Source organism: Melospiza melodia, chromosome 15 (genome assembly GCF_035770615.1).
Source record: "Melospiza melodia melodia isolate bMelMel2 chromosome 15, bMelMel2.pri, whole genome shotgun sequence".
In the NCBI taxonomy this organism is placed as follows: domain Eukaryota; kingdom Metazoa; phylum Chordata; class Aves; order Passeriformes; family Passerellidae; genus Melospiza; species Melospiza melodia.
The window spans coordinates 8,219,184-8,233,801 of NC_086208.1; the positions used below are offsets into that span (position 1 = coordinate 8,219,184).

General features: G+C 36.1%; 1 protein-coding gene across 1 annotated transcript in view; it reads right to left on the minus strand.

Annotated features, from left to right (window-relative positions):
* The window catches only part of UNC13C (unc-13 homolog C), a 131,171-nt gene that overhangs the window by 109,210 nt on the left and 7,343 nt on the right, over window positions 1–14,618 (minus strand). The window contains exon 2 of the mRNA XM_063169652.1: window positions 9,341–12,562. Within this exon, the coding sequence (XP_063025722.1) occupies window positions 9,341–12,311 (2,971 nt within the window). The 5' untranslated portion in view covers window positions 12,312–12,562. The remainder of the gene's footprint in view (window positions 1–9,340; window positions 12,563–14,618) is intronic.

Here is a 14,618-nt window from a genome sequence, read left to right on the forward strand (position 1 = left end):
GAGCATGAAAGGTACATTAGTAATGAAGATATGGAAGTCAGGACAGACTTTGCTTTCGTAGCTTGTGACACCATCAGAAATACAACTGGCTCTATCTGTCAGCAGAGGTATTTCCATCAAAGAGGTTCAGGTGATTCTGCTCCCCAGTCATAACCTTCCTTCAGAAGTCTCGTGTCATTATTTCACTTCTGCACTTTTCTGAGCAGCAGAACAATGTCCCAATACACTCCCCTTTCTTTAATGACTGCAAATATTCAGTTCTCCACTCTGCACCATAGCACAAGAACTGTAACAAGGTTCTAAAAATCTAAACTGTTAGGAAATCCTAGGATCAAAATTAATCAAAACATTGATTTTCCACTCTTGTAAGAGTGCATTATTGCACAACACCAAATAGGAAAAAGAATTAAAGTTCATTATTCTCTCAAAGTACCATTTCAATATTTAATTCTGAAAAATGGCTGCAAGAACGTCAAACTGACTGATAATTACGTTGTTCCTGGAAGCAAAGCCTTCAGACAAAATACTTGCTGGAATTAGATAACAATACAGCTGTTCCATGAAAATAACATGTGTAAAGTACCCACAGTCAGAAGTAGTTTTAAGTCTGAGATGGACAATTTTAATTAGCATCTATTGCTAAGAAAGGGAAATAAAAGATGAAAACCAGGTTTGAATAGAAGCAGGACATTAAAGAAGTAGATTGGCCAAAACAATGACACAAATTAAGTCATGCTAAAATAATAAATGCTGCACCCAGAAGCTATTGTTGCCACTAGAGAACAGAACATTACACTGTGTAAGCCCAGAGGATGTTGTATTGCTGAAGCTTATTCTATGGAGACTGCGTATAACGCTTGAAAGATAATATTAAAGCTAGCACATCATAAGAGATGAGTGATGCTTGTCTGACAAAGAGAAGGTCAAACTTGAATAAAGCTTGGTTGACAGGAGAAATACAAGAATTGCTGCTAGCACTTTACTAGCAGTGATGTAGAAAAATTACTAGCGGATACATGGAGAGTCAAAACAGGAGGTCAGTTGGGTGAAGATGAAAACTGCATTTGTGTCTCTAATAATAAAGTGGTCTGCAAATCTGAAACAAAAGGACATGCTTTAAAAACATCGCTGGTGTTTAGAAATTGAGTCCTAGTAGACTTCTAATGGCTTTGTTTTCCATTGTTTTTCAACAGCTAGTAGACACTTCTACCAAATTCTAGAACTTATCTCTAAAACAGTAAGTTATAGACTGTTGTGAGAACTGTTTTATTACAGAATGCGGTGAGCTCAAAAATCTACCATTCTCTTAAAGAAAGGGCTCTCTTGACAATCTCTGGCTTGTTAGAGTGATGGTAGGAAGTAAAAGTCAGCAGGCATTTTAAGCACTCTCTTCTCACACCAGAAAGCATTAAAATGATAAAACATAGATTATTCAAAAGGGATGAAAAGGCATATTTTATCCCCCTCAATACATGTGGTAACAGTACATGCAACCAAGTAATTAATTATTTGCTGTGAAAACAAATAGATAATTGATTATTGCAAAACTTTCTGTATCACAAAGTTAACAATGCCACAAATGAATCACTAGATCATGGTCTCAGCTGCAAGCTGAAGTCCAATTGGAATACTTCCAAAGAAATCCAAGCAAACAGTCCCTTGGTTGGACAACAAATGTGAGAGCAGTTCCTCTGGACTCTAACAAACAAAAACCATGTTCCTCGGTTCTTCTTGCATTGAACACGAGGATTGAACTGAGACATGCAATCTAGTTTATCCTGACAGCACAGACAGAAGTGACAGCAGGGTTGGGATGTTCAGTGGCAGCCTGGGACAGAGGGGTGAGCTGCTGTCCACCCTGGGCCACAGAGAACACGAGGGCAGTAGCAAAGGGCTGAGTGCCATAAGAGCGGAAGGTCAAAGCAGTTGGTGACAAAGACACAAGTGCTCACAGCAAAAATGTTTTGGGGCATTTACTTCATACTGCTTCTATTTTTGGCCCTAATGACTGAAAGCCCATTAGCTGCTGAGCACATCAGATGTGATCTTGAAGAGCAACATCTGGCTTGGTTGCATCAGTAAAACACATAGATCCCACTCAGTCATTCCAGCTATCAAAGCAAATGTGGTGAATTGGGAAGACAAAGATTTGCTTCAAAAGTATATCCCTGTTGTAAAATAAAATGATAATGGAGACACATTCATAAGTCATATAAATATAGTACTCTTAAAGAGCAAGAATAACACGGACAGCTAGGATCAGAATGCAGTGTCTGAGAAACAGACATATATTTCACAGGATATAATATTCATAGCTGCTGTTGGCATGAAGTTGTTTCTTCTGTGGAGTTGTTTCCACTTCCGAGATAAGGTTTAGGAACTATTTAAAACAATCTCAAACACGTTTAAACATTATAATATTCAGAACCCCCAAAGTAGAAGGCTAAAATATTTAGATTAGCTAAGCTAATTTCAAGACTTACAGCAATGAAAAAAAAATGAGTCAAAGTATAATCACATACAAAATAAAAAGATGACATCAAGCTAATAACATTACTGAGATAAGACAAAGTTATCAGATTTTCTTCTGTTGATAAGAAACTATCTTAACAGATACAAGAAAAGAACAATATTTGAAATAATATGATTAGCATTAAACCCTTAAAAATGGTTATTTACTGTCATCTTTTATGTTATAGGTAAACTCAAAATCAAATTACAGTTTTGGCTCTGCTTGAAATAACAAGTTGAAATAATTATGCCTAAACACCAAAAAGAGACACAGATGTTAGGAACTCTAGACTGGTACACTGGAATTGAAAGGATGACTTTTGGTACTTTTGGACTTTTTTTGCTTGACAGGACACTCATAAATCCTTCTGAAATCCTCAATCCCTTTTTATAGTTAATAGAAAAAGACATGTTTCCTTGTCCTTTACTTTCACGGTTTTTTAGAAAAAGAAAATTTCACCCAACATGCCTTTAACAGTTCCTAAGGAAAATTCCCCTACTTTGTGTTTGCAGTACCCTCCTTGCCTTATGGATTCAGAGGAGCACCAGCTCCACCCTGTTTGTACAAAATGAAACAGGAAGAGCTACAGGATAAGATTTAAAAGTGCATTTTATAAATATTCGTCTCTCCTAGTTCATTTTTACATTCAATGATAGTACATCCATCACATCTGACTTTCCTTATTCCATCTTAGTATATATGCAGCTGAAGAACAAGAATTCCTTTGGTGATGCTGCAGCTGCGCTGGTGATATCCAGAGCAATCCATAGTTTATGGGCCTGTGACAGCATTGACAAATCACTTGCTGCTGCTCCTATAATCTACTTCAGAGAAGCTACTTGAGTGTCAGTCAGCAGATTGCTCTTTGCCACTACTAATTTAGCAAAAACAGATTACAGTGGTATTTTCTGTGGTATTTTTTCTAGCTAACTTGTATCCTTGTATCTGTTGTACACCATATTCTTTATCATAGCATCCAAGACATTTTTAAATGGCTCTGTCATCAACACAACCATAGGTCTTCATTTTCAGATTTACTAAAACTTATCTTGCAAGCCATCCGAAGAATACTCCCAGGTCCTCATAATTAGCAAAATTCTGCCAGTATCAACAATAATTTTGCATCAGCATTAACTAGAGAGGTTTTGGATATTTCCTTCTATTTTGAGTTCCTGAGAGACAACTGTGCAGGTGTTCCACTGATCACCTAGAAAATGTGCACAAAGAAAAAAACCTGGTACCTGTCCTATGGGAGTAATCAGAATTTCCCTTTGACAGCAAAACAGAGAATCTCTTATACACTCAGTTGTAATACTCTACTTCACTAATACATGAGAGGAAGACTTGAGCCTATTTGTAAATTCACATTTTCCAAGTCATTGCATTTTTTAAATGCATGTCTAGATATTTTTTCAGCCTGATGCTTTAACAAGATTCCTTTATCCCAAAGCTGCATTCAAAAATTATGCAGTGTTATTTACACTTGCAAAGCACAACAATCTAAAGAAAATGCTTAAATATTTTGGAAATAAAAATATTTTTCATTCTTGATGATGCAATGTTGTGTTCATTTTCTCAGCAAAACCAGTATAAAAACTCCTTGGAACTGACATTCATGGTCAGCTTTCCTCTCAGCTCTAGCAGCTTTAAATCTGTTTAAGCTCAAAAAGAGCACACAAAGTGCATGAATATTTATCAATCGACATGAATTCCAAAGTCAGTTAAAATAGTGTTAAATGGCCTCCTGTTTTCATAAGGAGGAGAGTAGCAGAGACTTTCTTCATTTATGGAGGAGACCAGCAGTTTCAGCAAATCACTTTTCTTAAAAACAGAAGTCATTCTCTAACAGAAGAGGTTTGGGGTGCTCTGCTTTGTTGGGTTTTTTTTTTTTTGTTTGTCTACTTGCTTTTATTAAACGGCTAAAATACGGATTTCTGCCAAACATTACGGATTAAGGATGTTGGGCAGGTGGGGGGTGGGGGGAGGGGTGTGGTTAGTTGTGGTTTTTTTGGGTTTGTTGTTGTTTGGTTGGGTTTTTTGACTTTGTTTGGGGTGTTGTCTGGGTTTGTTTACCCGGTTGGTTTATTTGTTTTCTATGCTTAAAAAATAGGTGGAGCTATTCTAGGAAAAGGGATCTGGTAACAGCAGAATTTTTTGAATCTGAGACTGTTACACAAACGTTGTTGTGACATACATTTCCCTGATGTAATGCATACTGATTTAGCAGGAGTTACTATGCTAAATTAAACTGTTGCTCTTCAATCTATTTGGTTACTATCCTGTTTACAAAGAGACCCAGTATTATAATCTAAGTTTTCCTGATAAGAACAAATGCTGTAACCACAGAATTAAAACACAATAAGCCAGAAGAACACTATTATGTCTCCTGGAAGAGATATTAAACAGGTTTTTTAATCCTTTCACTCACTTAACTAGTGGGGAAAAAGTACAGACTGTGTAGCAAGCAACTGATGCAGAGCATCCTTTCATGAAGCACCAACTTCAGATTTGCTGGTGAATGTAACTACTTGCTTTTTCTTCACAGACAAAAAGATGGATGTATCATCTTCATGACTAACTGATTATATTTCCTGCCATAATTTTTCAAAAGCAACCTTTCTACAGATCTATTAATCTCAAGCTGGACAGACTGCCATTTTCTTTTTTAAGTCTCTGATATCTCTTTTCTCCATCAAAGGACAGTAGAGAAATAGGAAGGGAAGGGTATAAAGACTTATGCCATAAAGACTTATGACTTACTCCAGTGAAACCAGTAGCAAGAAAATAATGCATTCACTCTCCTGTGAACAAAACAAGCACAGGAAACTGAGTCAAATCAATCTACCTTGGTTCATCAGCACCATCCTGATTGAATTCATGGAGTGGTTAATAAGTCTTTAGAACACTATTTTTCCTCCTGTAATATTAGTAGAGGATTTTCCGAGTGCACACATACACATGTGAAAAAGGAAATGTGGCTAACCAGTCTGGGTGCAGGAATATTGTATTTATCAGTTGCTACCCACATAATCTGAAAATGTATCTTGTGACCACCCATCCTGCACAACTACAGCTTCTTATTGCACCACCTCCCCCTCCCCCCCAAAAAAGGGTTAAAGACATGCATAATTTTGTTTACCTGACGAAAAGACAGACACAAACATGGTGTTGAAAAAGAAAACCAAGACAGTTGAAAAAACTGGATTATTACATTTCTGTGGTGCATTATCATTCCCAGTACAGCACCAAAATAGATTCCTTGCAGCAATCTTGTCTCCTCAGTACACCTCTATTAAAATGTATAGTAAGAGTAACCATTTCTCCTCCAGCCTGCTTACACAATACATTTGTTCTATTGTGACCATCTTCTGATGTAAACAGAGAAGGGAAGTTATACAGAGGAAAACTCTCTGCCTTTTTACATTATTTACACATGAAGAGAAGAGCAATAGATTAATCAACTTCTGTTGAAAAGTATTCTGTCCCCAAATCCATCTCTTTATGGATGATACATTAGGTGAATATATATTAATTTTCCTTAAACAATGCAGATGAACTACATCAGCCACATGGAATGCACAATCAGTCCTTATATTAATGAAGTAATTTATCACTCTTATGAAAAAAACCCCAAACAAACCATAAATAAACAAGATGTGGGAAATCACACAAAACCTTGTATGAATAAATACTGTGGCTCCAATGTTTTGAAGCAAAATTAAAAATCTTGAGGCTTGATACTGCTGCTACTTTTTATTAACTCTCAGTGTTTCTGTCTGGACTATTCTTTCCCAATGATACAAAGATTAATTGCGTTCGTTCCATCACTTTTTCCCCCCTCAGACTGTGCCTGAGATTAGAAAGATGCAAAATGCCACTGGGCTGAGTGCAGGAAAAGCTTCTCAAAAAGATCACATAAAATAGTGTTTCATTCATTACTTTGAACAAGGTGAGGCTAAACTTCCAGGCAACTTAGACTGTGGCCATAACTCAGCTTCAAGCCTCTTTAGGGGATTCTGGGTTTACATTAGCACACACCTCAATGGTATAAAGTAAGTCCATACAGTATCAACTGAAAGCTGCATTAGTTCAAGACAGTTTAGATTGAATTTTTATTTATTTTATAAAATTTATATTCAATTTTTAGCAACAAAATACTTGAAGAAATAAGGTGTAATGAGAACAGAATGTGCTTAGATTTCAAAGAATTCCCAAAACATGAAAAACTGTACTTTCACTCTAACAAAAGCAAACTGATTAAAAAGGACTGTAAAAGATAAGACAGGGACAGAATGGAAGAAACCATTAGGGAAAAAGAAAGCTAGAAAATAAAATGTGAGGACTAGAACAATGAATAAAAGTGTTAGTCATTCTCAATTACAGTGTACAAAGAAACAAACTACTGGATAGCATTTCTTTAATTTTTTAAAGCCACCAACCCCTCCACTGATACACATCCATCCAAGCAATGTCTCTATATCCTTACAGAACTTTAAATCTGAGGATTGCTCATGTACTGCTCATGTGTCTTCTCATTCGTATAACCTAGTCATCCCAGTATGCCTCCAAAAACTTTTTAAAATAAATAATACATAAGCAATCAGCCCAGAGTGTGTTTTTCCTCCAGACAGTGACAGAGAATAGGAATATCTTATGGGGTTCTTGTACACTAACAAATTATTTATGTACCAAAGATTTATTTACCTTACCTTATGCATTACTAGAATGAAAATCAAATAATTCTAAAACTTTCTTTTGTATTAAATTGGAGAACTAAAACTACAATATTATACAGTTCTACCTCTGCTTGGACAGATTGTTGTCTAACATCTCTTGCTTACATGGAGGGATGAAACAATTCATTGAAGAATAGGTTGTGTTTGGTTATATAATGAAGATTAATTCAAGGAATTTTTTTCTCTTTCTAGTGCTTTTCCATCTAAAAGTAAGAAATCTGAAGCTGACTGTGAATCAGTTACAGGGGCAAGAGAGTAATAAGACCCAAGTAAAAGTAATGTAAACCCTAGAACAGCTATTAGTCACTTTTAAAAAAAGTTGTTATTGCTCCAGCAAATATTAAAATGAAGATTGAATACCTCAAACAACTATTTGCTAAATGACAAACTAAGTATTCTCTGGACATGCCTAATTACATACACAAAGAAGACAAGGCAGGTTGTCAAAAATGAGGGGTTAAAAAATATGCTTTGGGAGTTTTGAAGAAGTCCTTTAAGAACTGATTTATAAAATGTCTTTTCTTAGACTGTGCCATTCAAGTAATAAACAGAAATTGAAGGCGTTTTGCTGGGTTAACATTCCTAGAAAGGATAGCATGGGATATATCAAAGTTAGTTCTCATTTTTTAACAACTATTATCTACCAATACACACAAACACACAGACTTTAAATAGTAGAACCAATTTGAGTGTCAGAATTTGGGGTCTTCCTTGTGTGGTTTCTGTAATTAAGTGCTGAGACCATTATATTCCTATAGTACTGTGACTAGGTAAAATGAATGTTGTTCCCTTCTCCCTGCCTCACAAAATCAGGAAAAAGTAATGAAAATCCTAGTTATTGATAGCTGTTCATTCATATACACACCACCGAGTATCTAACAGAGTACTGTAGAAAAACGGCTGCAAAACACAAGTATACAATTGAGTGTCATTATTTAAATGTAAATAGACTTTAAAGTAAACTCTACTACTATCAAAATTTATATGCATTTGTAATTGACTTCCAAGTTGACTATAGATTTATTGTAAAAGTGGTTCATCTACAAAAAGAAACACCATAGTAGCTCAAGCTCATTACTACTAAATACAATCTTTGGCTAAAGGCACAGTTTTTCATCTTTTTCCCAGGCAGATAAAGGAAAGATTCAGTCAAGGTGACAATTACCATCTGGCTAGTTACAGTCATTATGATGCTCCCAATTAAATGCACATGCAATATTATACTGAAATGTTATTAGAGTTACAGTCAATGTTTACATTGAATATCACCATATTTGTATATTATTAGTATATTACTTTGTCTATTACTAGTAATTACTTTGTATATTATTAAAGTAATATATATGACTGTCTGCTTTGAAGTCTGATACTATGGAAGATAGAAATAATGAAAAAATCAGTGTAAAACCCTCCTGTGAATTTAGTTCCTTCCTAAAGTAACTTCTTCATACACGGATGCTACTATTTACACTCTTGTCTTTCTTCCACACTCTTCTCACCTCATTTTGGGGACTGACTACTCTTGAGAGCTTGTTGGGAGTACAAATAAGGACAGAATCAAAGTAAGAACAGACATAGAATCAGTTTAAACTTTTACTCTTGTAAGTATGTAACCAGTTATGGGTTGCATATTGGATAGAGAACACTGCCCATCAGGATGAATACAGAACCAACGATGCCTTGAAAACTATAGAAGAAAGCAAGAGTGTAGCATCTGAACACTCTGTATTACTCCTATAAACACATTTATAAAACTATGAGGAAACCAAGAACAGTGTACTATTTAGTTCTTTTTAAGACTTAAACCTTGTGAAATTTAATTTTAAAGTTACTGAAATTCAAAGAATAGTTACTTACTATATTACTATTAGTTACTTACAAGCATGTCTGACTAAACATATTCAGAAAGACGTTGGAAATTTAATCTTTTGATTTCTATGGAACTATTTTACCCTCTAAACAAAACCAGACATAAGCAGATTTTTTTTCTGCTGAATTCAATGGGAGCATGAAAAGGTACCATACAAATATCAATGTCCAATTCTAATGAGAACAATGTTTTACTTAAAGGACAGTATTAAAACACTGTTACCTCCAGCAAGGATCTTCTCCTCCAAATCATTCATTTGTTTCTTATATGCTTTTAAAGCAGCTTCTTTAAATGATGGTCGTATTCTTTTTTTCTTTGGAATTTCAGTGACTTCAGTAATCACCTCTGGGACATTCTGATTTTCATCCTCCCTTATTTCTACTTCAGGAACCATGTCACTTTCAACTTCTAATATCTCTTCACTGATCACACTGTCAAACTGTGTGTCATATTGTTCCTCTGGTAGCATTGCATATGGAGTTTCATACAAAGACTGGTCCAGTTCATACTCTTGGACCTGCTCACTAGTTTCACTACTATTAGTTCTATTTTCTAGTTTAGCAAGGACTTGTTCCATTACTTCTACATAGTCCGTTTCATTCTCACCAGATGGTTCAATCAATTCTTCCTCATACTCTGCTTTGTAGCAATAAGGCTCAGCATAAACATCAGAATCGAGTGTTGTACTTGATTCATTTGCAGTAGACTGAGACAGTGTTCTAAACCTTCCCATAAAAGATGATCCACTGTCTTCATACCCACTTAAGCTTTGTGTACTTTTATTCCAGACTACTTCTAAAGCTGACTTAGCACGCTGAAGCGTAGATCCAAATTTAGGAAAGCTGAAAGTCTTATCAGAAAGATCTATGCTTAATCGGCTGTGCCATGATTTAGGGGCAGTTTCCTCTGAGTCGTCACTTGGTAGTTCACTTTGACTTCGGTACATCATAGGCAATTTGTTTTGATTCTGATAAGAGGAGATAGAATTTGTTTCCTGATAATCATCGTATTGACCAGTCCACTGACTCTGTGTTTCGCTGTCAAGGCCCGGACAAGACGGAGAAGTACCATCCAGAGTGAAATCATAGCTTTCAGTATCATACTGGAGGTCAGAACCTTGGCCCTTTCCAAAATCTGTCTGTTGGTCTGAAGGGCTGCTCATATCATACACAAAAACCTCCTGCGTGGATGAGTCTAGGCCCAAATCTGCTCCTTGTTCCAACTGATTCCAGTTTTGCCACGGGGAAAGATCGTCCTGTAAAGAAAGCTGACTATCATCATAATGGTTTATATCTCCAGATACATGGATTATTCCATTGCTTACTCCACTATCAACAGTTTCTACGTTCCCTGTTTCATTTTGCTCTGGATACTGCTGCATGTCTTGGGCAAAAGTCTGTTCCTGGGAACTGCCATACCAGTTCAGAGAATCATCTTGCCTTCGCTGCCAAAGTTCTCGATCAGAGGAAGACAACAATGAACTGCCATTTGTTCTGCTAAAATACTGATTTTCTGAAAAATCCTCAGAGTAAGACTGACACAATTTTGAGAAATCTGATTCTGAACGGCTAAGCTTTGGTGTTGCAAAGTCATTCTGTAAATGCCATAAAGGAGTCACATCTGAATAATAGGCCTTTGATTGTTTTTCCATAGTGTCAAATTCTGGTGACTGATTGTCATAACTTCTGTGTGAAAAGGTGCTATTGTCAGCAGTTCTGTCAAGGTCTTTAGTGTTTGGGGACTCTGTAGTACCCTTTGTAGTGCTTGTTTTTATGTGAATTGCTGATTTAGATATTTTTGCATAACTGTTCTTATTTATATCTGATTCCAAGTCTTTATCACTGTCAGGTGACTCCCAGTCATGCATTTTAGATTTTGTCTCCACAGTTAAATGTTTCATATCCATGCTTTCATATGTCTGAGAGGAAGGAAGTCCTCTTTCTTTCTTATCTTTTATTTCATGGGAAAATATATCTGTAGAAATTCCAATGCCAGTTCCCTTAAGTTTATAAGACTTTTTCAAAATCAAATCTCTCTGTTGCGATGACTCAAAGTAAACAAGAATGGGTCTTGGCTTTGCATTTGGACAGTCTCTTTGCTGCCCAAGCCTTTGGGCAAACTCAATTTTAATGGTGCTTTGTGCCTCTGAGAATCCCATTTTTTCTATTAATATTTTGTAAACTATGCTTTCAGCTTTTTCAAGCCGCTCTTCAGGCACATTTAGAAACCTAAGACTTGCTTTGTTTCCTGGGTGGCCTATCTGCTTAATGTAGTCATGTATGTCCCGAGTTTCTCTTCTGGACTGTACAAATCCAGTTCGCAATTGTTCAATTTCATTTTGCACAACTTCTACACTACTAGAAATTTCATCAATTGATTGTTTCAGAGCATTAACATGCCCTCTTAATTCAGAGAGTTCTGTTTCAATTTGACTTATTCCCTGAAGCTCTTTAAAGATCATTTCCATAACATCGTGGGTTTGGCTAATACAACCTGTTGAACTAAAGCCAGGTTCAAGAGTGTTTGATTTCTGGTGACGGCCAGTTCTGTCCAGAGATTTACTTCTTAACCCCCATGTTTTCCTCCAGGAACTTAGCTCTGAGTCTGATGAGACACATTCTTGGCTCTTCTTCCATTTCCTTAGTTTTCGTAAGGCTCCCAGCTTCAGTGTGTGTAAAGTGCGCTCTCCATCCGAACTTCCATCAGAGGCTGCAAGGCTGCTCAAGCTTTTCCTGTTGCGTCGCACGGGCATTGTGTGGGATAAGTACTCGCTTTTCTTGCTATTGGATTTTATTTCACTTAATGACTCAGAACAAGAGCTATCATTTGAAGACAGGTCTTGAACTATATCTTCATTATTAGTGTTTGCTACAAAAATATGCCTTTGCAGTCCATTGGCAATAGCAACTCTGTAACTGAATGTTGGAGAAAGTGAAAATTCTCTGTTGCTTTCCTCTTCTTCAGTTGATAAGTTGCGGGCAGATGGGCACTTGGCAATCTTTTTAACGGTGCTTTTTAAAGTATTGGAAAATTTTGGATTTTTTGTTTGTCCAATCTGACTTAAGTCTTGTTCCTTTTTGCTCTGACAACTCTCTTTCCTTTTTGTACTATTTCCCGATTTCTTTGTAAACATTCCTTTGCAAATCTTATATATATAAGATGAGATCAGGCCCTTGAAGAGAGCAGAAACCATGGAGCGCAATTTACATTAAGCTGTTTCCATAAAACACATTTTTTGATCCAGAGAAGTATTTGTATCTCCAAGAGGATCATTGGCAAATGTTTCAATGGACACTATAGCCATAAAAACTACTGATGCTCTGGAAGAATGTGACAGAAAAATTAAAAAAAGAATCACACATCTGCTTGTTCGAAATAAAATCCTGAAGAGGTTTTGTATGTCTTGCAAAATCTCACTGTGTTGCACATGGCTTCTTGAAGTGTCTAAAAAGGAGGGAATGACATTACAATGGCTGTCAAGTAAACTTATCATTCAATAATACTGATGATGTTTTAACTAGGTTACAATGAAAACACAGATGATTCCCCATAATTGTCTGAATAGATTTTTTCATGAATAATTGAAGCTGAAAACAGGCAATATTGTTAACAACAATTAATAAGCTATACTTATTTCCCGGCTTCTTCATCCAGTTTAATTCTCCGACTTTAACAGAGACATTCAGTTTAAAATGCTCTCTGCCTTCTTTCAGAGTACTGACATTTCAATTTAGATCCATACGATACACAGCAGTGATCAAAAAACCTGACAGGGTAATAAATGGTTACTAGTTAATAAAACAAAAGTAGAAAGTTTTCTCTTGCTTCACCTTTTGGTACAAGGTAGGGTTCAGGCACAAGTGAGTATTCTATATATGAAGTGCTGTTCTGTCTTGAGGTTGAATTATGTACATGACTGTAGTTTGTGAAATAGTTGCTTTGATACCAGACTTTAATAGGCTATGATAAGCCAGGACTCAAAAGTGGGCTTATCTTCTTGATATCTCTTCTTTAAGAAGTAAAATAAAATACTTTGAGCGCAACAGAAAATAATGACAACTAATGGAAATTCTCATCCAGGTTATAAAATTTAATATTTTTCTGCTAAAAGAAATCACCTCCACTCACCCCACTGCAAACCTACACAAAACATAGTTTACAAGTTGCAGGACATAAACAGGTGCCATTACGATAGGAAAGCTATTTGCTCTTAAAGAAGTCTAAAAAGCTTCCATGAGGTATCTGGAAGTTTCTATTCCATACTACAAAAGCTTGCATTCCATAGAAACGTAGTCAGTACATTTTAAACATGTCAATGTATTCTTCTGTACAGCATACCATTCACCTCCCAGTTTCAAAGCTGTGGAATAAAAAGAAGCTCTGAAAAATCCATCAAAGAAGAAGTTCTGAAAATGGCCATTTTAGTATCTAAAGCAGCTAAAAATTCTTTGGCAGAATAAGAAGTCTGTTTAGATAAAAGGTATATAAATGGTTAAAAATTGCTGTGTCATGTCTTAAGAGGAGTTAAAAATATGAACTGTCCTTGTCTGCAAACATCCTGGCACTCTACAAAACATCATGGTCCACTGACATACCTCAAGAAATGATCTTTGCATTGCATAACTTGTCTTCATTGACCTTACTATTATACTCTATATATTTATTCATTACATATACACACATATGTAATGGTAAATAATAAACACTAACACCTGATAAATACTGCAGCAGCAAAATGCACTGTGCTGCACAGAGCACAGGCAAAGCCAATAAAAGCCTGGTTGGCTTCTGGAATCCTGGAATAGAGAATGCAAACAGACTCATTTCCTTTCCAGTTATAACAAAACTGGGATGCAGAGTGAGCCGAAGAATAGAAAACATTCTTCACTCTTCCCAAAGTGGCTATTTATTATTTAACAAAAAGATGAAATATCTGTGGGACACGAATCACATATTTAGCACAGATGCTTCAGCATAGTCCTTGCCACTTTTTCTTAGAGACTTATGCCTAAAGCATCAAGAGTGAATTAAGAGCAAGCAATATTTGGAAGCAAAAGAATGGTCAATGAGACTGCATGCAATTTTCAAGGAATGCAAATGACATCTCTCAGAATATCGAGAAATTTTCACTAGAGCCAAGGCTGCCTTGTTTTCACATATTATTAGTAGAGAAAGGAACCATCTTGGGACACTTTTCAACGTCAAAGGCATGTTTCTGGATGTAAAAACACTTGTTAACCATTCAGCTCTTACACTGAATGCTTGTAACCATTTATCGAACAAGATTTGAAGTGTGATTGCCTACCTCCTTTGTCCACATAGCCACAGATTTTTAAGTGCCTTCTTATATAAACTTCACTTATATGACTTGGACATTCTTCAAATGACTTCAAATCAAGAATGTATAAACAAGCCAGAAGGCTTGTTTCCTGTCTCAGTCTAAAAAGCATCAAGAAATAATGAAGTTATCACTGGAATCTGGACCATTTCCATTCACTTT